The following is an 18,439-nucleotide window of genomic DNA, read 5'->3' on the forward strand; positions in this document are numbered from 1 at the left end:
TTTGATTTTAAGCGATCCAAACCATTAATGTGGTTCGATCCTTATCCGATTTTCTAAAGCACTCATATTTTGTGATTATCTTTAGTGATCCAAACGCTTCAAATAGTAAAAAACTTCGAAATTATTAATGATTTTGAGGAGGATCTAGAGACTTTCGGCAAGAAACCTTATAACAGAAAGTCATCTTGGGACTCTCTGTTTTTCTATTTCATCATTTATTTCCTTTACTCCAAAGGCTAAATGAGTTCTAATGCTTTATATCAACTTCAAGCTTCCTAATTTTGTTTGAAGTGAGTTTGTAATTATTATCACTGTTTGAAAGCTGCTTCTGCTAGATATTTTTGGACTGCCATAGTTTAGATGCTTGTTTAGCACAATATGTGCGTTAGTTCAGGAAATTTCTTCTCTCTGATGGAAGTCATTATTTTACACCATTTTCTATAAAGCAGATGATCCAGGCATGTCATTAATTTCTTGTATTGGACAGTTATTAATGATTTTGACGAGGATCTCAAGACTTTCTGCAAGAAAGTTTATAACAGAAAGTCATCTCTGGACTTTCTATTTTTTCTGTTCCATCATTTATTTCCTTTACTCCAAAGGCTAAATGAGTTCTAATGCTTTATCAACTTCAGGCTTTCTAATTTTGTTTGAAGTGAGTTTATAATTATTATCACTGTTTGAAAGCTGCTTCTGCTAGATATTTTTGGACTGCCATAGTTTAGATTCTGTTTTACCACAATATGTGCAGTAGATCAGGAAACTTCTTCTCTCTGATGCAAGTCATTATTTTATAAAGCGGATGATCCAGGTATGTCATTAATTTCTTGTATTGGATAGTCCTGGATTTTGGTGCTTGGGAATGATTGTGGGGTCATCTTGCATCATGTGCTCCCTCAACGTTGCTGACAACAAATAGTCTGTATTAGAAATCCATATTTGGACTCATTTTAGAATCTCATTTTAGAAATCCATATTTACATAACGGATGTGAAATCATTTACTGCTTACCATATTAGTCACTGGTGGCATATTTTAGAATCTGATATTCTGATGATGTTAAACATAGGATAATGTGGTTTTTCTTGTTTATAAATATTGAATTTGAGCTTAACTCTGTGCTCCCTCAACGTTGCTGACAACAAATAGTCTGTATTAGAAATCCATATTTGGACTCATTTCAGAATCGCATTTTAGAAATCCATATTTATATAAAGGATGTGAAATCATTTACTGCTTACCATATTAGTTACTAATGGCATATTTTAGAATCTGATGTTCTGATGATGTTGAACATAGGATAATGTGGTTTTTCTTGTTTATAAATATTGCATTTGAGCTTAACTCTGCTATTGCTACCGGAGCTCTTTTGGTTGGAACCTTATCCTCCATAAAAGTTATACAAGTAGAACTTGGAAGTAGACATTAAATATGCCTTCAAATTAGAATTTCTGGACTCGGTTTTATTTCTGGAGATCCAAAGAGGGGTTTTCATAATTGAAGTGGTAGAAGATGGATTGGCATTTCTAGAATCAGCTCTATTTCTCAAGGTCTTAGTGCTGCCTGATCTGTTTTGCGATGAGGGAGTTGATGGGAGTGAAGAACCTGAAGAAGAAGATTTTGGTGAAGGTATAGAACTGGGAGTCACAGTGGGTGTAGCACCAAAAACAAGTTTCTGGCAAAGTGCAACACACTTCCAGTTGCTTCCACTTCCTGCAACAGTCAAATTTAACCAAAAGTTACACAAGAACTAGTAGAATAAATAACCAAGCATCCACATTCAACATATGGGTAGGTCCTTAATGATGATTAAACTAGCCTGATTTAAAAACAAATCAAACTGTAATGACCCGGGAATTTTTGTGCTAATCTTTCCCTAAGTAGTTGCTTTTGGGGTAATTAGCGCTATGCTCGATTGCTTGTGAAATTCGCATCAATCACTTTAAATTCGATCTGCATGACTCTAAACGTGTAGATTAGTTAGCGCTATGTTATTCTGAAATCTGGGATCCATCGCTAAATCCAGTTGTTCTGGAGAATTTTTGGAAGATCTGGATCGGACCTGGACCCCGCGTCGAAAGTCCGATTGCGATGATCTTAGGTTGTTGCGATCACCATGTTGGGCTCGACCATCACCTTGAAAATCAAGTCCAGATATTGTTCTGGGTCGATTTGATTGAGTTCGGAGTGAAGAGTGTGAGAACGGTTGGAAATTTAATAAGCTTTTATGAAATCTGAGTCGTGTCGCTTGCGCGACGATTTTAAACAATCTGACCATTGGATTCTGACCCAATTTCACCCTCTGATTAGGGAAGGTGGCTCAGGCATGTCCTTATGCTTGTGGACCTGATCGAGATTCTGTGACCGTTAAATTGAGTGTAGTCCGCCACGACTGATCTGAAGAGCCGGTCGGTATGAAAACTCAGCTTGACCTAGATCCATGGTCAGTGAGCTTAAGTCCGACCTTTCGTGGTATTTGGCCCACCAGAAGTGCTTCGTTGGATCGAGAGAGGCTTACTTTGGTTATAACCTAAGTATACCTTGTCCCTGGGGTTATTTTCATCAATTTGAGGCCTATTTATAGTCCTTAAACCCTAGCTCTCTTTTCCATACGAATTTTTCTCTAACCCTAGCTTGGAGAGAGAGTGGAAAATAGAGAGATAGTGGGAGAAAAGTTGGTGAATCATCTTGGATTCTTTCCTGCTCTTCTACATCTTTGAACCTTCACTTTGAATCGTTATTCTGACGATTCTGAGTTCATCTTGGGGTAAGTTAACCTAACCCTAATCTGTGTTAGAGCTTAGAATAGTCTTGGTGTTGTTATATCTCATTTATATCCTTGCTTTAGGGTATTCTATCGCCGTTGACGAAGACAACTCGTCTTAAATCAGTTCGGTGTTCTTTTTTGGCTTAAGGTGCGGACTTTAAGTGTATAGGTTATGGTTTTCAAGGCTTTCAATGCCAGTTAATGATTTATTCTTGTTATGAATGAGATTTCACATGCCAAATGTTATGTTTATGTTGCGTTCTTGATATGCATGTAATATATTGAGATTTGTGTATTCTGTGTGTATGTATAAAGTACCGTATGCGTATAAAATATGAACTTGTGTTTGCCATGATTATTTGTCATGTATGTATGCTAGATGTATGTGTGACAACTCCTTGGTAAAAGGAATTGTCCAAATGTGTGTTTTTCAACATACGTCAAATATGTTGTATTGTGTATTCTAAGTGTTTGTAGAAATGTCTGAATGACCTAAAGTGTAACTTATTACACTATTTGCGGGCGTTGAGAAGCGATTCTCAACACTCCTTTTAATGCATATGATTTCCTTCTTGCAAGTTACATTCCTTGTTATTTAATTTCAAGCATTACTTATGCTTTCATTTATGTTAAGTTGATATTCTTCAGATGCTTGAGTACCACATGATTGAAGTTGTTGTTCCATTACTGTTCTACATTTAATACGAATATATGTTGTAGGGTAATGTGTTTGGGACTATGAATAGTCCAGGAAATCAGTAATCTGCCTTAAGGTTGTGGCTGAGATCGCTTTCGCCACAAAAGACGTGATTAGAAGAACCCGAGCCGTATTAGAGTTGTCGGCAGTGGTTTGGCCACGCGGAGTGTTTGCACACTCTATGTCGTTCAACTCAACGTGCGCTCATGCTAGTCGAGTTCGTCAAGTAACCTGATTATCCGATGTATGTTCACCATGTATTGGACGCTACTGCTTGAATCTAGGGTACCAGACTCACCAGTGGAATCCTATTAACCTTGGTACCTTGATCCGCAAAGACTCATGAGCCGGACATGGTGGTATGGGACATCGTGGTCGAGCTGTCGGCCTACGCTGGGGTGACGAGCCTCCCCGTAGTGACCAGTGAGCAACTAAACTCGTGAGCCGATTATGGTGGTATGGGACACTATATTCATGCTGTCGGCCTACATTGAGTGGTGACGAGCCCTTTATAGTGACCTCGAGCATACCTGGATACCGCATTGAGGTGACGAGCCGAACTGTGGTAATAAAGGTGTGATAAGCGTGCATTGATTGGTGACGAGCCCTTTGCAACGACCTGAAACCGTATGATTGTATGAGATGTCTAGGACTGACGACCCTAGTATGGATCACTGTTTGGATGGTGATATGAGGAAGGTACTTTAGCTTCCCAATCCTGCTGTATGAAAAGGACTAATAACAACTTGGTAATCATATTCATGCACCGCATTTGCATGTGCTTTGTAGATGTGGCGCACTTTGAGGCGATGTCATGCGTAACGTAAGATGAAGACACTGAGGGTGTACGCGTGAGGGCACACATCATTTTGCATACATCCTTGCATTAACAAGAGCACTTAGGACTTGTTTAATTATTATGTTTTATCATTACTGCTTGATTGAACTGATAACATGTTAACCAGTGCCTTATTGTTCCACTGAGTTGATCACTCACTCCCACGTTCTGGGGCGGTGTTAAACACCCACCAGACTCTGTCTTAGGTTCTGATGTTGCAGATGTGGATGCGACTTCTGAGGCAGAGTGGGAGATGGATGATGATGAGGCTGCTTTCTCTTATATGCAGTTTTCAGACGGGTTCTAGCGAGCTTGTTCTGATGCGCGGGACTCTGGGATTATTTTTGGGAATTAAATGATGTAACTTGATACTTGTAATTTTGATAGTAACACTTACATTACGACCTGGTTTGTGTATGTACTTCAAGGATCTGCACTCGTACACATATTTTTATAAGTCTTCCGCTTGCTTTATTCACATATCCCTGAATTATATATGTGCTTTGGCTTAATCTATTCCATGTTTTATGCACTAATATAGACAACATATATCCATCATTAAATATGTTGCATAAGTGATGTTTTGGAACTCGGGAGCTGAGTTATGCTCGACCCCCGAATTTCAGGGCGTTACACAAACCCAGCGTGCGACTCAGTTCAAGTCATTCTGAGTCATATTGACTCGACCAAGTGGGCGAGCCAACTTGACAAGTTATCCCGGGTCTAAACTGAGTCAAGCTAGCTAGTGAGTTTTATGGTGACTCAGGTTGATTTTTGGCCAATTCAAGATGACTCGACCTAGTTTCAAGTCAAGTCACCGAGTTTAGAACTATGATCCAGTCTAGATGAACAGGTGACCTAGCCCATTTCTCCAAAAAAAATGTTGTACAAAAGTGTCTCAATATGGATTCAAGAGTACTTCATTTACTAAAACAATTAAGCAGATGGAAAACATTAGTCTTCATTCTTAGTTCTTTCCAGACAAAATGCAAAAACTCTTACCTGCAGCCTTCGCAGTATTATTTCTTATTTTGATACACTCAGAAGAAGCCAAAGTTTTCTTGGTTGGTGCTGCTGTTGAGGGAGGGTTCACCCTTGGCAAAATCTTCGGTGGCTTTAAAGAAGAGTTCCAGTCTCCACTTCTAGTGGCACCCTTCATTCAATCAATAAATCAAACCAGTTTCGGTTTAACCAAATGCCAAAACTTAGAGAGCTACATGGATAAAAATTCTTACTGCTCGTGGACGAACAAGAACCTTCTTTGAGTTTTCTAGCACTTGCTTACTAAGACCATGACTCTTGGAAGAGCTCAAAGGCTTGCTGACGGGCTTCATCAGAAATTTCAGAATGTACTGATTTACCACATGCTCTAAGATGAAACATACAGCAGGGATGGACTGCAGCCATGAATTAACTTACCCTATTTCAAGAAGAATGCTCCGCCTGAGACACTGTAAAATGCTAACCATCATAGGACTCAGAATACTTTACAATATATACCGATACTTGCAACTAAAATGAAGGAAGAATGGTGCCTATGGCAAGTAGTTCCCATTAGATAAAATTTAACAGTCTGAAAATATGATTTTAAACAACAGAGATATTTGTATATAGTAAAAACTAAAATAAAAATGAAACCACGACACTTGGATCCTTCAAAAAAGTTGAGTACCTGAGTCACATATGAGGTTGAATTTTGATCAAAGTTCCTTGGGGAGCCCTGGTCTCTTGGCTAAAGGTAGGCTGGTTGGTGATAGTTGGGGGATGTTTCTAGCTAGATTCTCTAGCCGTTTGGGGTTGGTGGACTCTAAAAAAGCTGAGGCCGAGGCATTACTCAAAATGGTTAAGATTGTGGTGGCTAACAACTTCCTGCTACTGTCGAAGGGGACTACCCAAGGAGGATTGCTGGTATGATAGAAGAGATTAGAGATAGTTGTAGGGGTTGTGTAATCTTTTCTATGCATGTCCCGAGAGAAGCCAACGAAGAGGCCGACTTGCTAAATCAAAAGTGGACAAGACAGAACTCCTTACTAAGTTTATAAGGGAAAATTAGCCCTGCTTTCTGGTGGGACGTGAACAAGGTATTCATCAATGGTAACCGTACACCGATATAGGCCATAATGGCCATTACGGCTGATTTGAAATAAATAAATTGTATTGAACCCATAATGCCCGTTATAGAGCTATTCCAGTCATGAAGTGCCATTGTGCTTTATTTCGTCCAGTGTTTTGGTGGGGGTTTTCCCCTTGTGTTCTAATATATTTCCTTTTTCTCTTTGAACAAAATGGTTATCCTATTCCTTTAAGAAAGGGATAAAGGATCTCCTTCCACAAGACTCGAAGTTCATATCGACCATGGTTTTTGAACTCCAGATCCATGAGCTATTTAAGCATAGGGGAGTTATTTGATACTCCAGCTGCATATAACGCTTGATACATGGGCACTTAGAAAGGGTACACGTGGAGTACATTAATCCAAACTAAACTGGCTAAATTGTGGAACCTATTGTCATTAAGTTTAAGTATAAAAATCAGGTTCATTGAACAGTCCTAACCTCTAATTCATAGACATTGTATTTTGAAATAAGATCATCGGACAATTTTCATCCATCACACTGCCAGAGTATCAAAGTATTTCTCTTTAGCAAATATAGCAAACTGTACCACCTGGACTGAAAACCCAACTTGTGAAACTGTTTAGGAAACAGTTTTTAGATGATCATGCTTAGCGGTTGTAGCCAGTTCTTGCATAACCATATCATGAGAATTTTATTTTAGTTAACAATGCTGAAACTCATCACCAAAAAAGGAGCAGCAGCAGAAAAGAAGAAGAAGAAAGAGATTCACAACCAGTACATGGTATATCCACTTCCCCTTGTCAAGCTTTGCTGCTAGAAGATGCTACTTTGGAAGCATTGCCTCACTGATAACGGAGGCTCGTATATCCTAAACAATTCAATTTCAAGGCTTTCGAGTGCTGAAGCATCGCTGCATAATGCAGAGGTTGACTCAGCTGATTTCCTAAGATCTTCTTGAATTCCAGGTAATGCATGTGTCGAGGACTTCTTGAATGTTTTACTTGCAACTTCCAATTCATCAGGATAACATTAAAGACATCAAAAATGACTGTGATGTGAAATTTGTAAGGAATGTCGAAATGGGTAAGTCAACTTTTTTCTTTTTTCTTTTTTTTAATAATGGGGAAGTTAACTTATTAAAGTAAAAAAATATACATTTCTCTAATGCACGTGTATTCATAGAAGCATACCTTCACTTGTGAAGAAGACACTATCCCAAGCTAAACTTTTGCGCAAATTACACTTGCCTGATGGCACCAACACAGGAGCCTCTTCCATTTCCTTGCTCGAGTTTGGTATGTTGTCCCTTTCCAGGGCATTTTCAACCTCAACACCTCCAATGCGACCATTACTATTACAATTTTCTGAAAGCCCCCTGTCAATTTAGTTCCAAGTGGGAAATTGGCTTTAGGTAATTCTAGAAAGTAGCAAGAACCATGCCAAAGAAAGGTCAAAAGATTTGTTATAATAGTAATAATAACATAAGAAGGTTCCTTTATATAATACACTTCTTTTACAGATCAACTACAACCAATTTTTGATACAATTTCTTCATGGCAAAATCTTAAGTTGGAGAGTTGGTCCGCGTTGCTTGATGGGGTTCTGTAATAATATGATTTTTATGCTAGAAAGGTAAAATTGTAGTTCCCCATTTGCGTGCAAGAGATGCAGGGTAATCACTAATTTCCTCTTCTTCTTCTTCGTATTCTTTTTTTGGCTTTTTTTTTTCACTTTGAATGATGTAGCTTTGGTTTTCCCTCCTCAATTCTTCATAGTCAACCTTCTGGTAACATTGTTCGTGACCACTCAAATGCACATGGCAACTCCATTATTTCTTTTCTGGTTAACTTGTTTGACATAATATCTTATACAAATTGAGAATGCAACTTATAGGAGTTTGTTCAAACAGCTAGTGTAGAGAATTCTAGAAATGCCTCAAACTTCTTGCTTTTCATGGACAACTCAATACAAGTATCCACTTGAAAGCTCATTCGAGATAAGACATACTAAATTTCGATACTATTTGGCTTGTCGGCCTTTTTTTTAATTTTTAATTTTTTATTTTTTAAACTCATTTTTTTCTAATGTCTCTCTCTTTAACCACTCTTTCCTTTTTCTTTTTCACTCTCTTTTTTTGCACTCTTTTCTTCACTCTCTTTTTTTTGTTTGTTCTACGTTCTTTTTTCACTCTATTTTTTTCCATGTGCTCTTTTTTTCCTCCCCATCCCTTTGTTTTCATTCCTCACTCACTCCTTTCCACTATTTTTTTCCAATGTCTCTCTTTAACCACTCTTTCCTTTTTCTTTTTCACTCTCTTTTTTCGCACTCGTTTCTTCACTCTCTCTTTTTCTTTTTTTTTCTACGTTCTTTTTTCACTCTGCTTTTTTCCATTTGCTCTTTTTTTACTCTCCATCTTTTTGTTTTCATTCCTCACTCACTTTTTTTCCACTCTTTGTTTTTTTTTTTTATATTTTCCACTGTCTTTTTTCTTCCACTCCCACTTTTTTTCCGCTTAACTTTTTTCCACTCTCTTTTTTTCACTCTTTTTTCTTCAACTTTTTTTTTTTCTCCAATTCACTTTTTCACACTCCCTCTTTTCTTTAAACTCTCCTCTTTTTGTCTCTCTCTCTTCCAGAATCTCTTTTTTCACTCTTTTTTTCCACTCACTTTTTTTGCACTTTCTCTTCTTCCCTTTTTTTTTTTTTTTTTTTTTTTTTTTTGCACTCTCTTTTTTACCCACTCTCCCCTTTTCTTTCCACACTCTTTTTATTTATGTACGGATTTATGCATAGACTTATTTATGTATTTATATATATTTCTTTATTTATTATGTATTTATTATGTATATATTTATTTCTGTTTATTTATTTACATGTAGTTACTTATATATTTATTTATTTATATGTATTTGCTTTTGTATTTGTAAATGTACTTAAGTATTTCATTATTTATGTATTTAGTGATATTTATATATATTTGTATAAGCTTATATATTTATATGTATTTGTTTATGCATTATATTTATGTATTTATTTATTGATTTATATGTATTTTCTAATTTTATTTATTTATATATTACTTGTGTTTTTTTTGTATTTATTTAAATGCATATAATTATTGTTATCCATGTTTATTTATAATTAATCTGCATTTATTTATGTATTTGCTTATTTATATTTATATGTATTGGCTTATTTATTTATTCACTTATGTATTGGTGTGTATTATTTGTATGCATGTATTTATGTGCATTTATTTATATATGGATTTATTTAGGTATTTATGTATTTTTTTGTATTTATTTATATGTATATAATTATTTTTATCTATGATTATTTATAATTAATCTGCATTTATTTATGTATTTGTTTATTTATATTTATATGTATTGGCTTATTTATTTATTCACGTATTTATTGGTATTATGCATGTATTTATGTGCATTTATCTATATATGGATTTATTTAGGTATTTATGTATTTGTTGATTGAATTGTGTTTATTTATGTGTTGATTGATTTTTTATTTATATGAATTTAATTATTTATTTATAAATGTGTGTGTGTGTGTGTGTGTGTGTGTGTGTGTGTGTGTGTGTGTATTAGTAATTCTTTCTTTGTATATTGATATGTATTCATTTCTCTTTATTTGTTTTTTTATAATGTATTTATTAATTTATATGTTTATATTAATTTGTTTATGTATATACATATTTATATGTATTAATATATTTCTTTATTTATTTTTTTACATATTGAGTTATATATATTGATATCTGTTTATTTATATCTATTTCTTTTTTGTGCTTGTCTATGTATTTGTATTTACCTATTTGTTTATATTAATGTATACATATATATTTTTATATATTTATTTATACATATTAATGTATTTAGCTGTGTATATGTGTAAATATTTACTTATTTATATTTATTTAAGGATTCCTAATTCTCCTCTCTTTTCCTAAATTCTTTTTCCCCACTCTCTTTTTGTTTTCACTTTTTATTTTTTCTGCACTCTTTCTTTTTTTTGCTGACTCTCTTTTTTTGCACTCTTTTTCTATTCACTCTTCTTCTTTTTTTCCTCCATTCTTCCTTTTTTTTTTTCTTTTTTTTTTCGATTTTTTCTTCTTGTTTTTTTTTTCCTTTTTTGGTATTCTCTTTTTTATTTTTCCTCGCCTTTTTTTCACTTTCTTTTGGTGATCTTGATGGCGGGCAGCTACCAATGCCTTACGCGAGTAGCATGGGGGACGACAGTACGTTACCATGAGCCAGCCCTTAATTTTATGGGCTGGAACTTTCCAAGATTATCCACTTGTAGGTTGCAACTTCTTACATGCTTGATTTTTAGCCTTTCTTTTACCCCTGTATTCTTTATAATGATATATCCCCTGTTAGTTGTTTTCTTCATTTTTCCAGGTTGGGCTACAGTTGATGCTTTCTTTGTATAATAACAAACCAAATGGGATACTGGCAGATGCTTAGCAAGATTACACAGGTCACTTTCTCTTCTTAGTTTCGTAGCTCGACTAACTGCGTTGCTTGTATGGTCTTTTTCTTATTTAACATTGACTGAATAAAAATCATCAGAAAAAAGGTTTACATTTTTGTGCCCCTCTTCTTTTAGTTGTGGTTTTGTTGTGGAATAAACCAAGTTGCTTGCCGATCTCCTGTGTTAGTCTTCGTGAAATCCAAGTTGTAACATTTTGGCAACTAGGAGCGACACTCCAAAACCAAGTTGGAATTTACTACAAACTGTAGCTAAGGGTCTGTTTGGGTAGGGAATCCCACATAATTGGGATTAAGTGTGATCCTAGTTATGGCAGGCTCATGCCCTCCACATCAAATTTTGCACGTATGGATCCTGGAGCCTACCAAAATTAGAATTATGCTTAATCTCGATTTTTGTAAGATCCTCTCCAAAAATAGACCCTAAGGTATTATAGAATTTGTATTTCGATATAGAATGCCTAGCTCCATTATGTTTTCAATAGAGCAGCTAGTTGACATGCCCAACTTCTTTAGGAGGAGCTTTGATGACTAAGTAGTATTTGAATAGAATAATATAAAGAAAAACTAACAAAAATTTGTCCAAATAGGTCATGGCATTGATAGCTTATTTATGGGAGTTGAAGGGGAATTATGGAGCCCATTTTATACTTGTTCGCAGTGCTGTTATGGTTAATTGGAAGGTTAGAATCCTGGTCAACATTTTTGCTTTTTCTCTTTTTGACAACTAACTGTATTTTCTAGACTGAGCTTGTATACTTGAATGCTAGGCTGCATCATGTATATTTTAGAGGATGACCTTGCAGGGAAAGATTGTTATATGGGGTCTAATTGACAGCCTCATACGAAATAACATTCAACAATATAAGATAGAAACGGTAGATGAGGTTAGAAACGGCAGATGAGGTTATAACTACAGGGTGTTTTGACCAGCGAACAATGCATAAAGAAAGGTGTATAACCTTGGAGACATTGTTGCATGACAATATTTGTTAGGTGATGCAATGAAGAGGAAATGACAATATTTGTTATGTGATGCAATGAAGAGGAAATGAGAAGGCTACCTGTCTTCCAACCTCAATGTCCAACCCATCCAATAGGTTGGCCACATCATAAGGATCACCTAAAAATCAGTCACATCCACACACATATTTTGCTATTTATGAATGGCGGAATATTCTTTTCTATGGTGTAGATTGGATTTTTTTATTCTTTTATTTTTAAAACGATGAAAGGGTTATATTTTGTATCCACATGGCCCGTAACTTGTGGTGCAACAACCTTGTGAATAACTTTGTGAATAACTTCTTATGTTCCATGCTATGGTTGAACCTAGTGGATAACTTCCAACTTTTCATGTGTGTGAGACATAACCTGTCCATTAGCTTCACCGCATCATGAGGTCCCTTTGTGCAAAAATTAGCCCCCTCCAATCATTGAGTAGACCAAACTTGTATTTTTTTTTTCTATTTATCAATGCCTAGACATTGTTTTCCACGGTGTGACCCACCTGATGGACGCAGATTGCGTCCTACCCCCGCTCGCCTCCAACTGGGAACAAGCAGGAGCTTTGAGCGGCCACTGTGATGTGTGGGTCATTATATCCACACCGTCCATACATTTTTTCATATCATTTTAGGGTATAAGCCCAAAAATGAGGCAAATCTAGAGTTGGGCATCGGACCAAGTCGAATTGGATTGGGTCCAACTCGACTCGGTCCGAGTTCTGCAGGGCCTGACCCGAACTCGGTCCGATCCGAGACCGAGTTCGGGTCATCTGACTCAATCCGATCCTAACCCATGCTGGCCTGAACCGATTCAAGTCCAACTCGGTCAGGAAAACCGAGTCGGATCGAATTGGGCCAAGTTCGGATCAGTATGAAAAAAAGAAAGAAAAAAAGGTTCATATATCCTCACATCTAGCGATATGAAATTATCAAGAATTTTCGAAACAAGACCACAACAAGAGAAAAAAGAGAACAGGAAAAGAAAAAAGGATGGAGTTTTTACCTGGAGCAACATACCCAATGGATCCCTTCACCACAATGGAGTTGGTTTTGTTTGTGGAGTTATCTTCAACAGCCACGAAAAGGAACCTTGCGATGCCAAAATCACTCACATGGGCCACCATGTCATTGTCTAGAAGAACGTTACTTGGCTTGAGATCACAGTGAGAAATGGGCGTTTGGCAATGGTGATGAAGATAATCCAGAGCATAAGCCACATCAATGGCTATGTTTAGCCTCTGAAGAGCGAAGCACAACAATAATGAAATCAAACACACAGCAACAACGATGACTGGTATGATTACTTTCAGGCTTATGACCTGAGTGAGTGGCCTGAGGCTGCCGAGCGTGCCGCGCTGCCTGCGTTTGGGTAGGGAGGGTTTGGGGATTTAGGGTTCGACGCGGTAGGTGTTCAGGTAGAGAGGGAGGGTAGGGTAAAAGGTAAAAATAAAATAAGTTTATATATATATATAGGTTAGGGTAAAATAGTAATTATACATACTTATTATAGATCCGATCCGGTCCGAATCAGATCGGATTTCGGATCGATGCGGTCCGATTTAACTTTGGCCGACCCTGATCGAATTAACGGTTGGATCTGCCTGATCCTGCTCGAACCTGACCGATCGAGGCCGTTAGTTCGGCTCGAATCAGGTCGGATCTGGTTAGATCCACTAGATCGGGTCAGGTTTGCCCAGCTCTAGGCAAATCCAAGGCTCAAGTGGACCACACCATAGGAAGCAACGGTGATAACGATTCTCGCCATTGAAACTTTTCTAGAGCCCACCGTGATGTTTATTTGCCATCCAACATATTCATAAAGTATGAAGAGAAAACATAAATATCAGATCCATCCAAAACTTCTGTGGCCCCCAAGAAGTTTTCAACGGTAAGAGTTTAATCCCCATTGTGTTGTAATCCACTTGAGCCTTGTATTTGCCTCATTTTTGGGCATATACCCTAAAATGTTACAAAAAAAATGGATGGAGGTTGTGGATAAGACCCACACATCATGGTGGCCACTCAAAGCTCCTGCCCATTCCCAGCTAGAGATGGGCAGGGGTAGGACACAATCCGCATCCCCACCTGATGAGTAGACCGAGTTGACTATTGCATTTGGAGATCCTTATGGTAGAATCAACCTATTGGAAAGTTTGGATGTGACTTAAACATTATAGGTTGGAAGTTATTCGCCGGGTAGACCTCAACAACTTGTGTTCAACTGATTGGAGTTGAGACCTTTATATTAATTCTGTACTAAGAATATATATATATATTTTTTTTTAATTTTTAAATCATTTTTTAATAGTTCGTTAAACAAGAATGCTTGAGTACTGCTCAGAGAAGGAAGCTGTTGCTGCACAGATTCCAAGAGAATTACTAAAGTTCAAGTGATTTTCAGCCTGGTACTATACTATCATATTCCTATTTGATCTTTAAGCTAATGTGCTTATTGTCCCATTACTATGTGATCTATTAGCCAATTTGCTTCTCATTGTTGCTATTTCTCTAGGTGCTATTATGCTACCTTGCTTCTGCTTTTGTAAGTGAGTTCTAAGCTGTTAAACAAGAATGCGTGAGTCCTGCTCAAAGAAGGAAGTTGCTGCTACACAGATTCCAAGAGAAGTATGCATTACTGTCCCATTACTATTTGATTTATTAGCTAATATGCTTCTCATCGTTGCTATTTCTCTAGGTTTTATTATTCTTTTGTAAGGGAGCTTTAAGCAAATGATGATATACAAGCTGAAATTAACAACTAACAATGAAGTATTAGAGATGGGACTGTAAACTTGAAAATTTTTGTTCCAAATTTCAGGAATGATTGGAGAAACATGATTCATAAAGCTAACCCAAATAGTATTGACAAAGCTAAGATGATGATACACACATGTAACGTGCAGGAATTTGAAAATATAACTTTTGGAGAGAATGGAATGCAAATTAGAAGAGCAGAAGCTTGAAAAGTGGTTCACACAGCATTTGCGGCCCACCAGATGCCTAGACTGCCCTAATTTTCAGGCCATGGGACACCACCTGAACTTCCTGGATCTTACTTAGCACGGGAGAATGATTTGAAATCCTACTCATGTAAGTCACTATAGCAATTCTTGTTTTAATTTCTTCTCTTTTAATTTTATTAAAATATATGTTACTGTCTTTCTCAATGTCAAAAAATTACTATGATAGAATCTTGCTTTTATAAAGATAAATTTGAACAGGTCATGACATATTTCCTTTCTTCTTCTTCTTCTTCTTCTTCTTCTCCTCCTCCTCCTCCTCCTCCTTTTTTTTTTTTTTTTCTAATTTTAATTTTACAATTAGACAGTCAGTATAACATAACATGTTCCATTTGGTATTGTCAATAATTATATGACTTTTTTTTTTTTGATGTTGGGGCTCAATTGTTAATTAGAAGGGTAGGAATGCAAATTGCATGTGGCATTCCACATGAACACGGGGTGCATATAGTTTAAGGGTTTCTAGAACTTATTAAACCTAACCAGTTTAACAGATCAAAGAGTGGAGGAAACATGGTTATTCCCCTCCTAACTTTCATAAAAACAAAAACAAAACAAAAAACTGAAAGAAGAAGATGGTTCAAATGTAGTTGGTTGGGCTATGGATGTCCTACCCTGGTGAGTAGTTTATTTTGTCCATAATGCACAGTGACAGTGAAGATGTTCTCAGGCAAGTAGATGTGGATTGGATGGTTTTTCTTTTTACAATTCTTCTTGACTACTTTGAACTTGAGAATGTGAACAATATTTTCATTTTGAATTGCAATCACAACACAAAAAGTGCTTAATATGTTTACAGGTGAGTGCATGATTTTCTTTTCAGATCTTATCTAATAAGTTATTTTGATTTTTACAACCAATGTGGCTTGTATGTTTCCAGCACAATGAAATTGGCTTTTCGGTAATGTTCTTCAGATAAAATGGTATTCCCTTATCGACGTTGTTTTTAACAGTATTTCCAGTCTTCCTTTAGAGTCATAGATTCTACTCAATTTTTATCCTTGGATTCAAGTCTTAGCATGGGGAAGAAAATGTTGATCTTTTCTCCTTTGCTATGGAACACTTCCTAACATTCATGTGCCCGAACATGCACAAGAGAGGTATGCACAACCACATTCAGTCACAGGCGTGCACATGCCCGCACATGCACAACCACATTCAGTCACAGGCATGCATGTGCCCGCACATGCATAAGAGAGGCATGCACAACCACATTCAGCCACAGGCATGCATGTGTCGTGCATGCAGCCACCCATTTTTTAAACCAATTTGGCTGTACACACACAACACATGGATAAATAACAGTTAACCCCTCAAAAGTTATCCGAGTTCAGTCATATTTTCCTTTAAAATGCTTGTATGTGGTGCGATGCATAGGGATTGCATGGTGCAAGTGGCAAACATGGGCTAATGAGGATTGTTGATCTAGTGGGCCATTGTGTGGATCAACTCTGCCAAAAATCTCGGTGATTGAAGGCTTCGACCATCCAATTGTTGTTAGTTTTAATCCATTGTTCTAACCATTCCTTCTGCAGGTCACTTGCCAGATGGATTCAACAATGCACTCTTGTTGTGAAGGATCCATAAAAGGCAACCTCTAGGGCCGAAAAGAAAGTCCATATGCCAAGCTCTTGCTAACTCCGAAACCTTAACAAAAAGGATCCATAAATGCAACCACGATTGTCAACTATGAGAAGGAAGGTTAACTGCAATCTGGCATTTTTATTTATTTATTTATTTATTTTAAATATAAAAATCTCTTCTTGTTGATCTATTAAGGTTTTGATTGGAAACTGGTATATCTTTCTAAAATTTGCCCCTTACCTCTCCTTTGAAACTATTCAATACATTGTCAAGGCCTAGTTTCATTAGAATTCCTCTCACTACAAGAAAGTGGAGAATATCCGGCGAATTTTTACTGGCGGCCATCACCAACTGCCGGATGCTCGGACAACTTAAAATGAAAAGCCCTATCTCTCTGTCTCTCTTTACTTCTCACTATCTCTCTCTCTCCCTCTCCATCTCCATCTCCACCGTCTTGTCTCTCCCTCTCTCGTCCTCGATCTCTCTCCCTCATACTCTCTCGATCTCTCTCCCTTCCTCTCCCTCCCCCTCTCAATCTCCCTCTCCCGTCCTCGATCTCTCTCCCTCATACTCTCTCGATCTCTCTCCCTTCCTCTCCCTCCCCCTCTCAATCTCCCTCTCCTCGCTCTCTCTCGATCTCTCTTTCCCTCGTTTTCTTCAACGTGTTGTTCCTTCTTTGATCTCTCTCCAATAATTGAAGAAAATAGAAGAAAGAAGAGAAAATCGAAGGTACTCTTTTTCGATCTCTCTCCCTTCATCTCTGTCTCTCTCACTTCTCCTTTCGATTATCAAAATTTGGGCAGCAACCATCGCAGAGGCAGCCATATCCGCTGCTGTCCATGGCCGTCGACATCTGCATGCTAGTCATTTGAAGAAATGCTTCAACCAATAACGTGTACCACTGTTGTACATTTAATCTCTCTGTTTCTTTCATACTTTTTTTGCCCATCCATGAGTGGACTAGCCTGATATATGGAAGGGGAACAATCAACATTGATCCACCTCATTAGAGGCAGTGATCCCACACATATACCACTTTAGACCATGTGTTTGTGCGGATAGGGCATTCCTCCTCTGTTTATTCACTTCGATGAATGTAACTAAGAAATACATATGGGAACATTACAGGTTCGAATTCCAAATGTAGTATGGATTGATCGGATGGTCAGTGGGAGCGACATTGGGTTATGCACAGACTGCAAAGCTCAGCTGTTGGGTTTGTATTATTCCATTACATTCTATTGTTTGTGCATTCTTTCATCGGTCAATACAAGTTTGGATGTTCCCAACACTTGAGTGTTTACAATTATTATCCCTTGTCGTGTTAACTTTGAAAGTAAATCTTAGTGCTGCTTTTTTTTTTTATTAATTAACTTTTCTAACAACTAGTGCTATAGATGGACTTTGCCTTTCATAGTTGTACCAACGGCTATTGGAGCTTCCCTGGATATAAATCTGAGCAATGTGTCCCTTTTTTTCATATTCGTGACATTTACCACCATGGTTGGTCTGTTATTCCCTCTATATTTATGTTCTTATGAATCATTATCTTCTGATTTTGAATTGAATACTGAGTAGTTTGCAAACGAGACAATGAGATTTCCAATGTAGAAGGATATTCTTCTATCACATTCTTTCTTTGCAGTGTAAATCCACCTCTCCAATATTTCTTCTATTTGCTTTTGCTTTCAAGTGAGTTTTTAATAGAATGACCTTTATTTTTGATGTAACCTTCCAAGTGCAGAATAATATATTATATAAAGCTGTTTTTCTTTCTTTTTCTTTACATTACTAACATCTCTTTGTACAGGTGTTGGCATTGGATTTACTTAAGCTCTCCTTCTACGATGACTTTTCTTAATTGATTTATTAGTGTATGTATGCGGTGGGCCCCATAGTGGCGAGGCCCCACCACTGACGTGATCTCTCTCTCTCTCTCTC

At 37.1% G+C, this 18,439-nt stretch overlaps 1 protein-coding gene and 1 long non-coding RNA gene across 2 annotated transcripts; one reads left to right on the forward strand and one right to left on the reverse strand.

The window, feature by feature from the left end:
* Window positions 1–1,381: 1,381 nt before the first annotated feature.
* On the reverse strand, window positions 1,382–13,018 carry LOC131249595 (uncharacterized). The gene is made up of 6 exons (XM_058250395.1): window positions 12,912–13,018; window positions 7,571–7,755; window positions 7,227–7,387; window positions 5,538–5,699; window positions 5,305–5,455; window positions 1,382–1,713 (listed from the first exon to the last, which is right to left on the reverse strand). The coding sequence occupies exons 1-6, from the start codon at window positions 13,016–13,018 to the stop codon at window positions 1,382–1,384; spliced, it is 1,098 nt and encodes a 365-aa protein (XP_058106378.1).
* A 1,291-nt stretch (window positions 13,019–14,309) lies between these two features.
* On the forward strand, window positions 14,310–18,018 carry LOC131248655 (uncharacterized). The gene is made up of 4 exons (XR_009172326.1): window positions 14,310–14,519; window positions 14,798–14,984; window positions 16,450–17,227; window positions 17,627–18,018. It is a non-coding gene; the product is annotated as an uncharacterized LOC131248655 (long non-coding RNA).
* The last annotated feature ends 421 nt before the right edge of the window (window positions 18,019–18,439 follow it).

This window comes from Magnolia sinica, chromosome 6 (assembly GCF_029962835.1).
Source record: "Magnolia sinica isolate HGM2019 chromosome 6, MsV1, whole genome shotgun sequence".
Taxonomy (NCBI): Eukaryota; Viridiplantae; Streptophyta; class Magnoliopsida; order Magnoliales; family Magnoliaceae; genus Magnolia; species Magnolia sinica.

Bases quoted from the DNA above. Each gene is read 5' to 3' on its own strand.
- LOC131249595 (XM_058250395.1), bottom strand. From the start codon at position 13,018: ATGGTGGCCCATGTGAGTGATTTTGGCATCGCAAGGTTCCTTTTCGTG. The intron at 7,756-12,911 runs GTATGTTGCTCC...CTAAATTGACAG, and splicing joins GTGGTGAAGGGATCCATTGG to GGGGCTTTCAGAAAATTGTA. The intron at 5,700-7,226 runs GTGAGGCAATGC...TCATGGCTGCAG, and splicing joins TATACGAGCCTCCGTTATCA to TCCATCCCTGCTGTATGTTT.